Source organism: Falco punctatus (genome assembly GCF_963210335.1).
Source record: "Falco punctatus genome assembly, chromosome: 2".
In the NCBI taxonomy this organism is placed as follows: Eukaryota; Metazoa; Chordata; class Aves; order Falconiformes; family Falconidae; genus Falco; species Falco punctatus.
The window spans coordinates 65,230,720-65,248,835 of NC_137581.1; the positions used below are offsets into that span (position 1 = coordinate 65,230,720).

Genomic DNA, 18,116 nt, shown 5'->3' on the forward strand with positions numbered 1-18,116 from the left:
TTCATAGGGAGAGGTGCTCCAGCCCTCTGATCATCTTCGTGGCCTTTCTCTGGACTTGCTTCAACAGGAGGCCATGCCCTTCTTATGTTAAGGGACCCCAGAGATGAAGGCAGTACTCCAGGTGGGGTCTCACAAGAGCCAAGTAGAGGGGGAGAAACACCTCCCTCAATCTGCTGGCCACACTTGTTTTGGTGCAGCCCAGAAAGCCAACTGTATCCTGGGCTGCAAAGTGCACTTGTGATACCATGTTGAGCTTTTGTCCACTAGCACCCCTGAGCTGTCCTCCTCAGGCCTCTGAATCCATTCTGTTCCCAGCCTGTATTGATACTGGGAGTTGTCCTAACCCAGGTGCTTGTGCTTGGCCTTGTTAAACTGCGTGAGGTTCACATTGGCCCACCTCTCAAGCCTGTCAAGATCCCTCCAGATACCATCCGTTCCCTCCAGCATGTCAACCACACCACTCAAGCTTGGTGTTGTCAGCAAACTTGCTGAGGGTGCACTCGATCCTGACGTTCATGTCGCCGACAAAGATGTCGAACAGCACAGGTCCCAGTATGGACCACTGAGGAATGCCACTCATCACTGGTCTACACTTGAACATTGAGCCATTGACCACAACTCTTGAGTGTGATCATTCAGCCAATTCCTTGTCTACCAAGCGGGCCACCCATCAAATCCATGTGTCTCTGGTTTAGAGACAAGGATATGTCATGCAGAACAGTGTTAAAAGCTTTGTGTGAGTCCAGGTAGATGACGTCAGTTGCTCTTCCCTCATCCGTCACTGCTGTAACCCCATCATAGAAGGCCACTAGGTTAGTCAGGCACGGTTTGCCCTTAGTGAAGCCATGTTGGCTGTCCTCCTCATTTACCATGTGCCTTAGCATAATTTCCAGGAGGATCTGCTCCGTGATTTTACTGGGCGCAGAGGTGGGACTGGCTGGCCTGATTGATTGTGTACATTGGCTGGATTGAAAAATAACTTTGCAAACATTTTTGAAATCAGTTTTTTAATGATAAATGTATTTCAAGTTAGAAATACTATTTCTGTGATTTTTAGAAAAACACTTCAAGAATTTGTGACCAGGTTTAATAGTTTATCAAACTATTGAGAAAGTAAACAATAAAAAAGGTTGGCAAAATGCAGGTAATAATGGAATGTTCTAGCTCTATCAAAATAAAATATTTCTGGGTACAGTTAATTCATCTGGGAACAAGCCATTTCAGACCATATCTGCAATGTGTGTGTGCATTTTGGTGGAGAAAGAACATACTCAAGTAAGAAGTTGATACTCCAGACAGTGGATTTTCAGTGGAGGAATACTCACACAAAGGGAAAAATACGAGATGCCAAAGTGGTTGGGTTTTTTTCATTTGGGGGTTTTTTGCCTTTTTTTTTTTTTGTTTTTTTGTTTTTTGTTTTTAAACTAGAAAAGTATAATGAGAATAAAACAATTTCAAGTTAGAAATAACAGCTTATGTAGCAATGATAGTTTGCCAGGTAATAACAAGGAATTATGGAGAAGCTATTAATTCCTCAATTTTCCATATCTTTGAATCAAGATTAATGCTTCTGAAAGGTATGATTCACTTATGATGCAAGTGTCCAGTGCTTCATAAAAATATTAAAGAGCTTAGGTAGCTGTGTAGCCTTAACACGAAATGTGCTTTAGCAGAAACCTGGGAAGCATACTTCTAAGGAAACCTGGGAAGCATGCTTCTAAGGTGCCTGTGAAAGGATTTAATCCTTTTAATCCTTCCTTAGTAAGAACCATTTCAAAATTACTTCAACTGTTTCTGCCTTTGAGAAACAACTTGGAACCTATATTAAAGACAGTTTATAAAGTAGCAGTGGCAAATACATTAAAGGAATGGAATAGATACATGAATATATTTAAGAGCATAGTAAACTGGGAAAAAACATTAAGCAATGCCAACTGGTCTCTTTCTTTTTTTTTTTTTTTTCCTCCAGTGATTTTTCCAATGGTGGAGATGGGATGTTGGCTACAAGTTCCAATGGATCTCAGTACAGTGGCTCCAGAGTTGAAACACCAGTTTCTTATGTCGGGGATGACGATGACGACGACGATGATTTCAATGAAAATGATGATGACGACTGATGCCCTTTGCTTGTAGACTATTTTTTGTTCAAATTCAGCAAGCTTCAGGAATAAATTGTTCTAGGGAGAAGTGTCTCAAATTACTTTGCCCCATCCCTCAAGGAGAATATCGGTAAGCAGTTCTGAGTTTAGAAATTGCACCTCTGATAAGCAAACAAGGATTGTTTTATGTAGGATATTTTTAAATGTGGTGTGGATGTGTGTTTTTGATACCAGTGTGTTAATGCAGAGCCTTTATTTACTCTTGTTTTAGGGGTTTTTGGTTTGTTGGTTGTTTTTGTTTGGTTTGTTTGTTTTTTTTTTTTACTTGAAGGAAAATGGATTTTTGCCCCAAATGTTCTTGCGAAGTTTGCTAAATTAAATGTAGACACACCATTGAGAAATAAAATGCTATCCTTCTGTGGAAAATGAATACACTGAATGGCAATTTATTTGGAGTGTATTTTGATTATGCCACTTTTTGAGGGATAGTGAGCTAATGTAGTAGTGTTTTTTGTTAATCACACAGTGTCCAAAGAACCAAACAAGAAAGATACGTCCTACTTTTTTACATGTTAAATTCCGGAAATGTTGTTGTGAACTTATTTTCCCTTAAATTATATCTAACATTAAGATTCCATCAAGTTTATATACTTTTCACTGTATGTTGGGACATATGAATTACAAAGATTTTGGCAAATGTTTACTGCCAGTTGGTGCAGCTATATAAAATGTCTTGAAGGTTTGGAATGATTTATTACTTATGGTAAAATTTGCCTGATTTCTTACAGGCAGACTTTGGAAACTTTTTATTATATAGTTGTTTACATACTTATAAGTCTATCATATAAAGACATGTACTGAAACAAATGTTTGTATTTGTTTCATAAGCATCTTCCTGTAATCTATTATAAAGTTGAAATTAAATATAGAGAATGTTTTAAGTTTTTTAACTCAAAATTTGTCAATCATTTTTAATAGTTCATTTTTATAAAAGGAATTTCAGGGCAGGTGGTAGTCTTTTAAAATTTATTCACAAACAATTAACTGCACAAATACTGTCAGCTGCCTATTCTAAGACAGTAGTCTTTTTATTGAAACACAAATAAACTTTTCTGTAATATTTTATGGAATATAAAGAGACTATAATTGTTTGACTTGTTTAACCTTGGCACTGTTAGTTTTTATTAATAAAACGCGCATGGGCATTTTTAACAAGCTCTGTGGTTTTTCTAATTTTAGGGTTATTTTAGAACATTGCACTTGCTCTCATCACAAGACCTAGAATTAACTGTCTCAGGATACTGCATCTACACTACAGAGGGCCCAGATTTTTTGCTTTGATTTAGTGATTTGATCTTACAGCTCTTGGTGACTTGTGATGCAAAAAGCAGTATCTTACCCTGTATACTCTCTTCTTTTGTGTCTCCTTTTTAAAATCATGTTGCTTCTCAGCATGTCAGGCCAATCTTAGTACTCCAATCCATCTTCTTTGTTTAAAAACCCGCACTTACGGTCCTAACTTTTCGTCTTGTATTACTCAGTCCTAGCTCTGTGGTACGTTCCCATGTCCTCAGAACAGGAATCTACTTTCCATATACTTCCTACCTTAAACTTTTCTGTTAGATCGCATCCTCTGCCCTCACCTGAAAGGGCAGGTTACTGAGCTGGCTCGGTCACTGCAGGCTGTGCTGTCAGAGTCAGGATTTGTTGCTTACACAAACTCCAGGGAGCCACTGCAAAGACAATTTAGTCTGGTAACTGCTGTGTCTGTGGTAAGGGCTCCTGGATGCACTTAAGCCCTGCAGTAAATACAAAATTTGTTACATGAGGTTTTTTCCTCTGAGGGATTATGCCTTGACAAATCTGTGGTAATGGGATGTGGTGCACTTGCTACAGAGCGGTTGATACTCAGTGAATGTTTTCTAATTGTATCAAACCTTGTTGTAACGAGTGAACCAAGCAAATTACTTGCTTTTATGGGCCTGGGAAAACCATTGGTGAGAGCTAATTTGAATGCTTTGCTTCTCACTGAAGGTGGCATTCTTGGCAGTGCTAATGCTAGAAGCAAGGTGGTTGTTGCAGTTGAGTCAGCTTCAAATTACCTTTGCTGTTGAATGGCAGTTTTATCTGCGGAGTCCAACAGTAGTTATCAAGGAATTTTTGACAGTCCAAGGGGATTATTCCAGTTTTCCCTTATGTTCTAAACCTCTAGTGTATGATCCAAGATTTACCTACCAAGAGTTAGTACAGGGATGTTAGGTAAGGAGGGCTGAAAGCAACTGACAGTTTCCATTTGATTCTTATGAGCTGAGTAGACCTCAGATGAGACAAGGTCATGGTGGCAGTTGAAAGTGTGGCAAAGCATACGTTTCAAAAGACATTACTTTAGTTGCTGATGAATCTCTGAAATGGAATTCAGTGGTTTAACTGGAGTGGCTCGGGGGAATGAGTCTATATTGTATTTATGGTTGGATTCAATGATCTTAAAAGTTTTTTTCCAGCTTAAATGATTCCATGATTCTGCATTGCCTTTGTTTCAAGAGAGCTTTCTGGTAAAGGCAACAATCAGTAAAAAGAGAAAGTCCATTGGCTTTTTTAATTACTTGCTAGATTTCAGGCAGTTACCTGGTCATAGTGTTTAGGTGAAAGAGGAAGAAGAAAAAAAAGAAGAGACACCAGTGGCGATGGAGAAGGTGGAAGGGAGATTTCAGGAAGTAGTACAAGGAGGGAAACAGAAAAGAGAACAGATTTAAACTTTTAGGATCTTTACAGAGGGGCATAAAAAAAGAGAAGAAGTTGTAGGTTGGGAAGAAGTAACGAGAAGACTAGTAGTAGAAACTTTATTTTAAAAGAAAACAAAAACCAAGAGGAATTCATAGAACAATGTAATAATGTCATGCCTGGCATGAAAGGAACTGGAATGTGGGAGATAAATTATGGTTCTGGTGGTACCTGAAAAGGGTGGTACCACATGTACAGATGGAATATCAAAAGCAGGAACAGAATGTAAGAGGAAATCATGGACAGGAAATTGTTGAGGATGTCTGTGGAAGTAGAAAACACTGTAAGGAGATAGAAACTAGAATTCAGTTTAAGAAGGATTAAATAATGGTAAAGGTAATGGGAATGGTGAGAAGGACTCAATTTGGGGAAAAACATGGCGGGGAAGGGATGTACTGTTATTCCTTTAATTTGTCAGCACTTCTTGTAATCTGAAGAAGAGGAAAAGTTGTGAAGTGCTTATTCAGGTTTCTGAAATGGTCCTGCAGATAAATCCTGCAAAAAGTGTGCATCTTTCACTGTTTTTCTAAAGTGATACTGAGTTTTGAAAGACTGCCTCTATTTTGACCTGTATGACAAGTTAAGAATGATTTCTTGAATTCTTTGTTTCAAAAGTAAACTGTTTTGCTTTTCCTGTAGGAATTGGCATGTCTTGACTAAAGAAAAGCAATTATGACTTTGGAAGCTGTTTTTTAAAATCTTCCTTCAACAAAAGGCAACTATTGCAGAAAAGAAAAAATAAATGGGGCTAATAGTCATCTTCATGGGCTGGTACCCTATTTTAATAATTTTTCATGGAAGGAGGTAACTGTCACAAGATAAATCACCTCAGTTCTTTATCAGTGAATACACAGGTTGTGAAATCTTCACATTAATGGGAAATCTGAAAATTGGATGCTGCTTTAATATAAATAGGGTAAAAGAAAAAAAAGGCTTTGATGTAATATCATTGGAATGATCATCAGTAGAAAGGAGAGCATATACACTGTTTTTCCCAGATAATTCATTGTTTCATGTAGGGATTTCCTTTCTCTTGTCTGCTTAGGAGTAGTAGGCTATTTATCTTCACTTCTGCATGAGTTAACAACTTTCAGTCCTGAGATCCATCAGCTTACGGAAAGATGTGATGATTATTATCACACGTTTTATTGTTAAAGCCTTGTTTTATCTTAATTGTCATTCATTTATCAGGAAAAGCAAAAACCAAGCCATCACCATGAGAGCAATGACTTCTAATGTAATTATTTTCCAGATTTGGAGTTTATGATTTTTTTCAAGGTTTTTCTTGGTCTCTGATTCCTCCTTGAGCTTCCATGGATTCCAGAGGGTTACCAAGATGCTCAGGGGGCGGGAGCAGTTGCTATATGAGGAGAGGGCCTTGTTCTACCTGAAGTGGTGGCCTCTAGAAACCTAATGGCAGCCTTCCTGTATTGTGAGAACGTTATTGCAGAGATGGAGTCAGTCCCCACAGTGGCACATGGTGGGAGGCTGAGAGACAACACACACAAGCTGAAACAAGGATGTTTCCAGCTGGATTTGAGGAAGAACTTTGGATGGTCAAGCTGTAGAACAGGTTGCCCAGAGAGGTTGTGCTGACTCCATCTTTAAGGTTTTCAAGAGCAGACAGGATAAAAGCTTGGAGCAGTGTAGATTCTGACCTCATGGCTGACCGTGTGTGGAGCAGAGATTGGACTGGAGATGACCTGAGGTGCATTCCAGCCTGAATTACCATGTGGATTCAGTAAGAGAGAAGAAAAGAAAACAAAAAGCACATCAGAAAATATCATGTGTCCGTATTACAAACAAACTAATAAATGGGTCATATAGCTTGGCTGTGTACTGAAGACTCGGCAGAAAAAGAATGGAACCTCAGCTCATCTTCAGAAGCTGTCAAAAATTACTAAACTTCTATGATGAAAAGGTAGTTGTTAGATCAGTGTGTAGAAGTGAAGACTGTCTTCCTTTAAGATGAGATTTTTAAGCAGAAATACAGGTGATGCTGTGAGCAAAATGAAGAAAGGCAGCAACTGATGTGGACGGGTATTTCCTACTTCCAACATTTGACTAATGGGTAGTTCTGATCTGGCATGATGATGGTTGTCACTGCGCTGCATCTGCCTTTCACTCAACTGGAGAGCTGCTGTCCCCAGAGAAACATTCAAAACACGTCAACACTAACAAGTGAAACATGCACCAGGGAAAATCATGATTATTGATACACAGCTTTGCTGCGATAAAGGCAGAATGTCCTGATGTGGCAGAGAAGAAAGAAGAGAGACTGGTGTTCATTGAAAATCACCCATGCAGTATCTTTACAAGTGCTTTTCTTTATTCTGTTATGACCTCTTAAACTTTTGGATGTTTTGAACAGGTTGAAATCCAAAGTTTGGCTCAAAAGATTTGATCTTTTAACACATTACTATATACACATCATGGTAAATCGCTGTAAATAGTGCAGCAATACCAGCCCTAACCTGTCAGCAGGGCTGGTCCTAGCAGAATGCAAGGTTTCTGCATTGTAGCACATCAAAAGTTGCAGACTTCAGGGAAGGTTTGTATTTTTTTATCATGTAAACTTGAGAGAATTTGTTAAAAATAAAGCAGAGCATTAAGCACGTACTTGAAGCTTAACTCTCTTAAAACAGGCAACCCAGGTAATTTATGCTAGGTAGAGTGAACCTCTAAATTTCTGATGCTGATTTCTAATGAACCTTGAAATGGTAAGTTTTTACAGACTAAAATAATGGTAGAATGCCAGTTTTCAAAGTGGTGTGAGGAAGTCCTGTCCAAATGTGGTCTAGACAGCCTGAGATCAGCCCTGAACCTCATATTAGAACTATTGAAGAAGATAGCTAAAAGAAAATTAAAAGCCTGGAAGGTTAATTATTAATGACAGAGTACATAATAGGTCTTATCAAATGAGTATTGGAGGAGGTTGCAACTTTTTAGCTAGTCAAGGACGATGGATATGTTTCAGCATCTTTAGGTCTTTTCTGTTTCATTGCATTCTGATTTTATATATGTATTTTACAATATCAACAGATTGTATGTTAAAGGATTATGAACTGTTTACTGCTGAATCAAAAATAGTTTTTGTGGCATTACTACTGACTGAATAGCTGCATCAGGTAAGATTGTACTGGTGTTTAACATTTTTTTTCAATAAACCAGAAGAAAATTTAAAAATATTTTTAGATTATGCTGGCTAGAAAAGAAGTAAACAATGAAAGGAAAGATTAGCGTGGAATGCTTGGCAATCAGAGCATGTCCAAAAAACGTTATGGTTACACTACACATCTTTTGAACAAAGAGTTCAAGCTACACTTCTAGGAGATAAGACTATATGCTGAAAATGTGGGATCGTAAAAATGACGTGGGTGTCAAGGTGGACGAGGAGTGCATGTGTCTCTTAGATGGTGTTTTAAGGACGTAGCTAATCTGATTTTGAATGTATAGGTAAATCTGATAATGGGTTGGAAAGTGATGTTACATCCAGACACATACAGTGAGACCAATAGTGTGCAGCTATGTACTTGTTAGCGTCATCATTTAAAAGGATATTGGAAAAATTCAGACTTGAAAAAAGCCCTTCCCCCAGTTATTTAATACCTAAGCTCAAGATCTTAAGTAGCAGATTTTAAGGAACTCCTTCAGTTTATAAAAAATAAAATATAATGAGAAATTACTGGATTTATGTCAGGTCACACAAAAAGATACCATTTTAACAGGCTCATCGATACCAGGAAAGAAAAGTGACACAAAGTTTAAGGACTGGGACTTGAAATTGGAATAATTAAAATTAATTACCTAGTTCATAAAGATGGTAATAAAGCCCAGATCATATTTTGTTTGAAATGATAGAATTCCCACATTGGTACAGTAGGACTACACATAAACACACACATTAATGATGAAGGCTGTTCCCTCAAGTGTCTCTCCAGAATTCAGTTCTTTCTCATTTTAGACCGAGCAAGAGAGATGGAGTGGGATCCTAAAAAGGGAATTTTCAGCCCAGTTTCTGCTCTTAACATAATGAGAAGTGCCATGCATCTTGTTACCACTCTGGTATCAAGAAAAAGAAGAAAAGTGAACAGTTTTTGTCCTCAGTGAGAGAGTTTTTCAAAATAGAGCAAAAGAAAAGGACACCTGTTCTTTCATGCACATTTTTATTTTATGTTAAAAAAAACAATTTGTTTGAGCTTGAATTTTTGTATCTGAAAGAAATTAAGCTTGTGAAGGGGGTATATGTGCAAGGCATAATGTATTTTCTGCAAGTATTATTGATGCAGCTGCTATTCTACATCCAATTACTGAAAGTAGCACATGCTTAGACTGTTTCATTTGCTGCAGAATCAGTCTCTGACTTTTGTTACAGGTAAGAGATTAAAACCAGTTATATGTAATGATGAGAGGAATTCCCAAGTGCAATGGCAATGACATCATGTGAGACTGTTAAGTCTTAATTATTAATATATAGTACTTGGGAATTCTGAAGGGTAGAGGGCAAATGTTTTGAACTTGCTGTAGTCTTATAGTACAAAAAACTCTTTAAGCATCAAGGAGCTTGTGTTCAGTGTTCTTCTGCACTCTGTTATTTATCATTTTTAATAATAGACAGTAGGACTTTACACTTCAGTTATTGGCTTTACAAGTTATATGAATATTTGTAAGAATAGATGGAAGTGTCGAGAGGAAGATGCATCTCAAAGCAACTGCCATGTTTTAGTTCTCTCTGTGCTGGTCTTCAAGAGTTTCATTTAACACCTTTAAGGGATAAGTCTGGAAACTAAAATTTATTGGACATAAAAAACCATGGCGTCAGTGATGCTAGTTTCATGGCATGTTATTATCTTCCCTGTGCCTCACAGCTAACCTCTCTGTTGCACAGCTGGTGGGAGAAAGGGCAGACAGTCTGGCACTGACATCCACCCAGCCGTCTCCTCCGGTAATGCCTGCCCGCCCCTCTGCTGCTCCAGAGGCACAGGCTGCCTGCCTGTTCTGTCAGATGGCCTTGCTGATCAACATCTAACTAAACTCAAAAATTTGTTTTTCACTTGTATTTTGTTACCAAATAGGCTGCTTCAGCTTCCCATGTAGCCTGGCGGGTTTTTTCCTCAGTTACATAATCAAATATCTAATGTTGCAACTGAATTTACGTGTATCTGTGTATGTATACATCTGTATATGCATACATCTATGTGTCACGTGTGTGTTTGAAAGAGTTGGAGACTTGCAATGGGACTACTTAAAAGTCTGATAAATGAGGCCATTTTGGACTTGAAAACAAAACTACTGAATTAATTCCTTAACAACACACTGTGCTGATGGTTAGTTCTTGAATATTATGAATCGCTTTTGCCACGTACATAAAACTGTTAATCTGTAACACTTGTACACTAACTTCACGGTGACTACAATAGCGTGGAGCTGCTGCTGTTCAGCTAGCCAAGGTCCTTGCTGGGCTCCAAGGTGAAGGTGGTCAGGCTGGAGAGCTCTTCCACCAGGGGAAGTGGCCGTCTTCAGTTCTGCTCTGTCATTGCTGGTGTTCTGTGCTGCTTGCTCCTGCCCCACCGCCCTGCCTAGAGGGGGATGCAGTGGCTCCTCAACTTGGTTTTGCTTTTGCCAGTCATGCCCCCGTGCCTTGGGCAGGATGCCCTGCCAGTTTCCTTCCCCTGTGCTTCTTCTGGTCTTTTATCTTGTACCTGCTGTGGCTTGGTCATCTCCGAAGCGCAGCTGTGTGAGCCTGTCTTTTCTGCTTTGATGGTTCCATTGCTCACTACATGGAGTGCTTGTAGGTGGCATGGGGCTGTGCTGCTGCAGTATTACAAAATACTTCCCTGCTGGTTTTTCTGCTATTTAAATGTGCTTGTATTTGGTTTCAGGCAAGCTGATATTAACTGTACCCTTTTACAGAGCTTTTCTTCTTAAGCTAGCCACAAACCTTCCCCTGTGTTGTTACTATTTGTAATTCCAGTAAAGAAAGAATAATCTCAGATGGTTCAAGAGAAATCTAGATTTAGTGTGGCAATCTTTGTACTGCAAGAACCAGATCTGGTGGACCTGCATGCCTTTTTTTTGACCTAAGAATGCATCATCCTTTGGCCAAAACAGGGACACTTCAGTCTTCCGATGTGTTTGTCCCATCAAAGGTCTTTTTGTAAAGTCGATCTAGGCGGTCGTTGTGGAGCTGTGGTGATGCAGACACCCAGTCTGGGGGAAGTTTGTTCAGCATCTTCCTGTGTTATGCTGTAGTGCTACCTAAAATGTGAGCTTGTAATACTGCATCACCTGATCTAAACATGCAAATTACAGACACAATCAAATATAGTCAAGCAGAGAGAATCTGTCTGTTAAGAGACACCAGGGTAAGAGTTCTTGGTTTTCTTGGTAAAATTTAAATTTTCTGTTTATAGACGACCTTGAATTACCCTTGAGCATGAATTACAATTTTTTTACCAAAAGTGTTTTATTGTTTCCCACCTTATTTTGGAAGGATGCGCAGGGGGATACCTATGTTCCAACAAAGATATAAAATTCATTTTTATTCAGTCTCTTAGAGGAAAAAAAATTGAAACATGAAAGGCCAGGGGAGAACAAAAATTCTTATATGAGGGTGCATTTTCTTATTGTTTCTGAAATGCAGAATGTCCAATTTTTCTAAAAAAGGCTCAAATACCAATTATGGTTTTGAAGAGGAAATACTGCCTTCCAACTGGGTTCTTTCTTCAGGCTGGCTATCTGAATGTCACTGTAGTAAAGGAGGCTGACCTGTTACATCTTCCCATTTCCTCAAATGTCCAGGCAGTGGAGGTGTAAAGTGATGTCTTCTCTTGAATATCTTTTTCTGTGCAATATTTATTCTCTGGCTGAAGCATCCTGAACTCCATAGAACATAAACATACTCTACAAACACTGCAGTCTTGTGGCTTTGTATCATACATGGTAGACTTCTCAGCTTTCAGATTTGGTGTTACTTCAGCATCTTCCAGATTATCATTGCTATACAGGGCTATTCTACTGGAAAAAAACCCCAAACAAATGACAACCTCTAACAGTTAAATGAGCACAGTTCTCTTGGATGTAACTGGATATTACGGTCTTACCAGTCATTTTTATTGTTACATACATATGGAAGTTGTAAGTGGTACAATAAAATCTGTAAACTAGAGGACAGATTTCAAGTTCACTTCTTTTGCAGTCATTGATTTGTCAGCTAAAAAAATTTGGCTTGGCTGACTAGTACAAAAAAACAATGCATTTGGATACAGATAATTTTAATATATTTTTATAACCTATACAGCCTATAAAACAGAGATTGAGAATTCTATTACTTGCTAGTATTTCAAAGTATTGATTACTTCTTCTAGCTAACTAATTACTTATCAATATCTGAGATTTAGTATCGTACATCAATTCCTTATTATGGTTTGAAAAGGGACAGAAAATGATGTTTTGGTCCTATACTTACTTTCTTTGTTGGCACAGGTGCTCAGCTTAGAGGAAATTTGTTTTGTACAAATATTTGCATGAAGGCAGCAGCGTACTGTAGCCATGGAATGTTAAGCTATGTATGTCGAGATAATCCTCATCTTCACACACTGAGAGTGGTATCTTGATTTTTAGCTATATCGGTCATCTTTCAGTAGAAAATGTCTCTTTGCACTGTAATTTGAGTAAATTTATATGGAGGTCATAGAAAATAAATATGGATGAATGTCATAATAGGTAAGTTTGTTCTTCATGTGTTTTTCAGAAGTGTCTCTGTAGCTGCTCAGTCTTCAATTTTCAATTTAAATTCCACTTTTCCTTCATATGGATCATGAACGTTATCAAAGGTAATTCCAGCTCCAATGATTTTGCACACTATTTTAAGTTCTACATTCCTGATAATGTTGAGAAATTTCACAGCTACCAAAGGATTGCTGTAACTGGGCTAGGAGGGGGGGGAAAAAAAAAAAAGGTTCTTTAATTTTACACTACCAATTTCAAAATGAAGTCTTAAAATTAGCTTTCTTTCCAGTTCTTTTAAGATTGCAAAGATGCTCCATACGCTTCACCTTATACAAAGATAAAGAAGAAAAGTGATGTTACACCCACCTGTGCCTTTTTTCCATAGTAGGGGAAGTAGTGCAGGTTGAAGGTACCGTTCACGGGGTAGTAGTCCACCTCCAACGGCTGAGACTCATCACCCTGTTCGTAAGGTAAGAAAAACGTCATCGGCTAGGCAGCTGTAAGCCAGCCTTGGGCAAGTGTTTCGCTGCTAAAAGCCGTGTAGTGTGGATTAAAACTCAAGTTCAGCAGTCTGCTTAGCACCGGTCTTATTTTTCAAATAAAAGTATAACTCCCCCTCTGTTATTATTGCCAAGAAAAACAGCCAAGTGTTCTTTCATAGCAGTTGTGAATTCAGTGCTTGGGGACCCGCTGAAATGTGCAGAGAACCTGAAGAAGCTGCTCTGAGGTGTGAACTTCACTGCTGGTTGCTGAAAGCAAACAGCAAATGTCCCGTGCAGCACGAAAAAACAAAATTTTCAGGTGGTTTAAAATAAAGCAAACTTTTTTTTTTCCCCCTTAATGTCTGCTGGTGCAAGAAATTGCACATAACTGAGAATATGTCTAGTATTTGGCCAGAATAATCTTATTTCCAGAGCTGCAGGGTAATCTGTCTGGTCACAACTGCACTTCATTTGCTATTGGAGCTGCGGTGCTTGAAATTACTGAGACTCAGACCTCATTCACTTACCACGTATGTGCAGTTCACCCTTGGTGCAGTGCCATTGCCAGGCAAAAACTTGATAATCTGAAATAGAAAACACATCCTTGGTGGTCTTGGAAATTGTTTTTGAGAGAAAAGCGAGCAAACGATTAACGGAGCTTTAAAGGCCGCTTCATGTGTTTCTGTGTAAGGCACTGTCAAGCAGATGGGCTCATCTTGTGCACCTGGGTGAGGAGCCGTGTCGCGGCTGGATGTTTAGGAAGCAGGACATCCTGGGATGGGCGCTGCGGGCGGGCTCTTGCCTGGCCAGGGCAGGTAGCACTGCACCTCCTGGCAAGCCCAGCTGGCTCACCCACATGTGCCACTTGCTCTTTCTGATGCCCAGACAACCGAGGGTCTCTTAAAACGGCTAGTTGCATGACGATAAAGGAAAAGCTGAATCTCTCTGCTTTTCATCTTACACCTGGTTAGAAAACCTTGGGCCCATTTGATCCTACAAAAATAGTGGGATCACATGGTGTAGCAGCAAAGGTGAAAGGGGATAAAGCTCCCCAGGCACCGTCCGTGTGCCTTTCCCCTGCCAGGGCTGGCACACAGCCTTGCTGGAGGAGGCAGAGGCACGCTGGGGAAAAGCCTGCGTTTCACCTGCCAAAATCGGGGGCACAGCTCTCCTCTCGGATCTTGCACAGATTCTTGAAAATGCCTGGGGTGCAAGCCAAACCTAAAATCAAGTAATTTTTGTCTATCAGGAACTGGAGGATAATTTGAGCTCTTCACTTTCTATCAAAATTCAACTAGAAGGCTCATAATTTTACCCAAAACCAAAAAGAAAATGCCTTTGTCTATGTCCTGAAGGAATTAAAGGAAGCGTAGAAGATTCCCTTTTTCCTTTCCAAAACACATATGGGTGGTTTTCACTGAGAAAACCATATACCAGGTTTGAATTTAGTTTTTATAGGTTCTGCTAAAGATTTGCTTTGCAGCCTGGAGAAATAAGGTGTGCAAGTATCGCCCCTCTGCAGGCACTTTAGTTACTGTCACATCTCAACGCCTCGGCTGAAGGCACGGGGTCGCGGTGTGGCAGAACCAAACTGCTCCAGGTGCCACTTGGCTGGATGGGAGCGCCGCAGAGATGCTGACGGAACGGCGCAGAAGCCAGCGCTTTAGAGAGATGGTTCAGAGATCACTTTGCCCTACGTTACTTTTCTGGGGCGGTGGCCGAGTCTCACTATTTCTTTGGTAACTTTGGAGGTCCCTGAGGAAAAGCACGTGAATTTTTCTTCCCACTACGACGCAGAGATTCGAGGCCGTGGCAGCAGGTGATACAGCAGCTCTGCAGCGGAGACTCGAGCTATGGGGGGTTTCTCAGTGAATTCTCTCCTGCTCAGCACCTTGAGCTTGTACTTACCCTGTTCATTTTTATAATAAAACAGGGTTTTCCTTCTGGAAATCCAAAAGTTGGATCTGTGGCGCCGGAGCAGTTTTGAAGCATATCTGAGGTAAATTTGCAGGATAGTTTTGTTTTATTTGGGCCGTCGAAGGTGTCTTGGAAGAAGTATGTGTCACTGGTGCAGTTGATGTTCAGGTGCTGAGCAGCAGGTGTATATGCTAGATGTATGAAGGAAGAAAGAAAAATTCACCTCTGAAGTTTTTCATACCTAAGTTATACATCCAAATATCAGGCTGGAGGTTATATCATGGGAGACTGTACTTCAAGTGAACTTGGGATTAGACAGAGTGAAGAAAGTTTAAATTGTTCCAGGGGGTTGTTAGGGTTTTTTTAGAACACTCAGGCAAAGCAAAGCAGGAGATCAAATTGAGTTAAGACTGGCAATTTGTGTTGATAGCTCCATATAAAGTCAATTTCAAATATGATTTTTCTCAATATGTGTATGAGAAACACAGAAATATGATATTAAGGCTCAAAAGGAATATAAACGCGTTAAGATATGAACAGGCAATGGAGTAGCTAACCTACTCTGACTATACTCTGATGACACTATGCAATGGCTTCACAAGACTTACTATGGCACTTTGATATTTGTAGTGACAGACCGTATTAGATGAATTTGGATGAGGCTAGGTTTTGAGACCTTTTTTCTTTCCTCTTCCTTCAGACCTTCTATTGGGCTATTTTATTACAACTAATTAGGATTAAACAACGTAAAAAAACTCTGAAACAAGGCTCTGCTTTTAATAATGTGTTTACATATGTTTGATTTATAGATTCATGAGGTGATTTGTTTGTCCCTTTCAGAAGATGCATTTTCCGTTCAACATTTATGATTTCAGAAGGACAAACAGAAAATGGAAACACTGAGTTAAGGTTGTCAGACCGTAACATGAAGAACATGTTTCTTCAATATTATGCAGGAAACCTCATTTTTACCTGTCAGAAAAGTCTGAAGAGTTGTCACTAAACCTTCCCAGGTTTTGTTGTCGGATGCGTTGTAATAAATTTGTAGTCCTCTATCCCCATAAACGTCAGGTCGTAATGTTACACCTTCATGGGGGAAGAAAAGGGAAGGCAAAGCAGAGGAGAGATGCCAGGCACAGGGTTTTTTATTTAAATTGACAATAGCAATTACGCTGCATCAAGACTCACTATTGTAAGTGTGGGAGATCCCCAGGCTTTGCAGGGAAGGATTAACCATGTACAGGAACCATCTCAGCTGTGAGTTCTTCAACCAAAACCCTAAAGCCTCCACTGCTGCTAAACTCTTTTTCTTTTCACGTGTATCCATGCTGTTGTCAGAACAGCTTGCAAAATTATCCCAGCAATTGCACTGGATTTCCCCAGGACTTGTTAACAATAGCAGTTACAATAGTCACATCAGGTTAAAGAAACAGATCATACTGCAGCATGAGAAACAGCTTTTGAAAAAGCAACGCTTAATATTTTACAGGAATGATTTTTCCAGCAAATGCCAAACTTCCTGAACATTGGGAGAGGAAACTTCTAAATACAACAGCAGCAGACAGAATAATTTTTAGAGCCACAGCTTTGCTTAAGTAATTTTTTCTCTCCCATTGTAAAAACAAGCCATCAAGGGGGTGAAGTTTTAGCAGTGTGCGCTGATGATCTCTTGCTGATGATCCCCCACATCTCACTTCGTGTCCTAAATCTTTATTCCTAGCCCCATGTGTCTGCCTTGGGTTTATTTTGCTTGGCCACAGGCACAGCACACCCCACTGGGAAGCACTCCTGCTCTCCCAGGGCCTCCCCGTGCTACCCACCCCGGGCTGCTCGCCCCAGGACCCCTCTGTCTTGCCAGGCACCCCAAAACCCTCTGGGGTACTTTGGGGCTGGAGCAGAAAGCAGGGTTTCCCCAGGGGCTGCCCCCCGCCTTCAGGGAGAGGAGAGGTGTCCCACAGCCTAGAAAGGGCTTCATTTATATTATCTTACGTATGTTCATTAATGTATTAATATATTATATTTAAATATAAATATATTAGCACATAAATGAAATAAACACACCAGATTTTTTTAACCTAGAAGAATTTTCAGGCAGAGGTTAAACTTTGCAGGGATCGTTCAGGCAGAACCGACCTGATCTGTTCCACGTTTGTATCCTCTGGTGCCTGGGCTCTGCCAACGCTGCCCAGCCCAGCCCAGCCCCACCAGCTGCTGTGGGACCCTGGGGGGGTTTAACTCTCCCACCCCACCCCACCCCCCCCAGGCTGGACCGTGGGTGTACCTGGGGATTTCAGCTGGTCTTGGTAATCTGGCTCGTATGGATTCACCGTCCTCATTAAAGAATAGATGGAGAGTGCGAACAGCCCTGACATCACCACGTAGAAAGCCAGGTAGTACAGGCTGATCCACACTGTGGAAAAAAATGAGGGCTTTTACCAAAAAAAAAAAAAAAAAAAAGAAAAAAAAGGTTTTTAAGCATACCAGAAGAGAAGACTCTTATGTGTGAAAACCTACCCCAGTTAATCAAGGTCCTTCCCATGAAGAGCCTCGTTTCTGGGTTCCAGACAAAACGACGGAAATTTTCCATCCGTTCGCTGCACGTCTTTTTTTCATTTAAAGTTGCCATTTTCTCACAAAATTTTCCCAAAACGTGTCCTCCTGGGAAACTAAGAAACTCAACTGGTGCCCAAACAGCCACCCAAGAAAAATACTTTGGTTTTTATACCTTCCTCTCTGCTGAAGGTCACCAAGATCTGCTTCCTATACCAATGAAAGCCCCTGCTCACCATTATCAGCCCGCAGCAGATAGGATTCTTTATAAAGGGTGTTGATAATGCTGGTGTTGGGGCTGGCAAGGAGAGGTTAGTTCCTATCAAATGTCCTTCTCCTTTCTCTTGACTGCCTTGGTACGTTGGCAGTTACGCATATTGTAGAGTGCCCTTAGGGCTTGCAATAGGCTTGGTGTGATAGCTGTTATCGGGACAGATAAAGTGAAGGAGAACTTGTTTCTCTCCAGGTTTTGTTGTTTGGGTTTTTTTTTTCCCCCAATTAACCTGCAAACGATATAATTCTCCCACTACAAATTGTAGCCATCTGTTGGGATATA

At 40.0% G+C, this 18,116-nt stretch overlaps 2 protein-coding genes across 6 annotated transcripts in view; one reads left to right on the forward strand and one right to left on the reverse strand.

Moving 5' to 3' along the window:
* Nucleotides 1–2,529, forward strand: part of TFDP1 (transcription factor Dp-1) — a 48,945-nt gene extending 46,416 nt beyond the window's left edge. For all 5 annotated transcript variants that reach the window (XM_080375513.1, XM_080375512.1, XM_080375514.1 and 2 more), the window contains exon 12: nucleotides 1,970–2,529. In XM_080375513.1, the coding sequence (XP_080231639.1) occupies nucleotides 1,970–2,117 (148 nt within the window). In that variant the 3' untranslated portion in view covers nucleotides 2,118–2,529. The remainder of the gene's footprint in view (nucleotides 1–1,969) is intronic.
* Nucleotides 2,392–18,116, reverse strand: ATP4B (ATPase H+/K+ transporting subunit beta). Its single transcript, XM_080375516.1, has 7 exons — nucleotides 17,525–18,116; nucleotides 17,292–17,420; nucleotides 15,983–16,096; nucleotides 15,002–15,201; nucleotides 13,621–13,677; nucleotides 12,978–13,070; nucleotides 2,392–12,813 (listed from the first exon to the last, which is right to left on the reverse strand). Exons 1-7 carry the CDS (start codon nucleotides 17,634–17,636, stop codon nucleotides 12,652–12,654), a joined length of 867 nt encoding a protein of 288 aa, XP_080231642.1. The 5' UTR covers nucleotides 17,637–18,116; the 3' UTR covers nucleotides 2,392–12,651.

Bases quoted from the DNA above. Each gene is read 5' to 3' on its own strand.
- ATP4B (XM_080375516.1), bottom strand. From the start codon at position 17,636: ATGGCAACTTTAAATGAAAAAAAGACGTGCAGCGAACGGATGGAAAAT. The intron at 16,097-17,291 runs GTACACCCACGG...TCCCCCATGAAG, and splicing joins AGACCAGCTGAAATCCCCAG to GTGTAACATTACGACCTGAC. The intron at 15,202-15,982 runs GTAAAAATGAGG...TCATACATCTAG, and splicing joins TCTTCAGACTTTTCTGACAG to CATATACACCTGCTGCTCAG.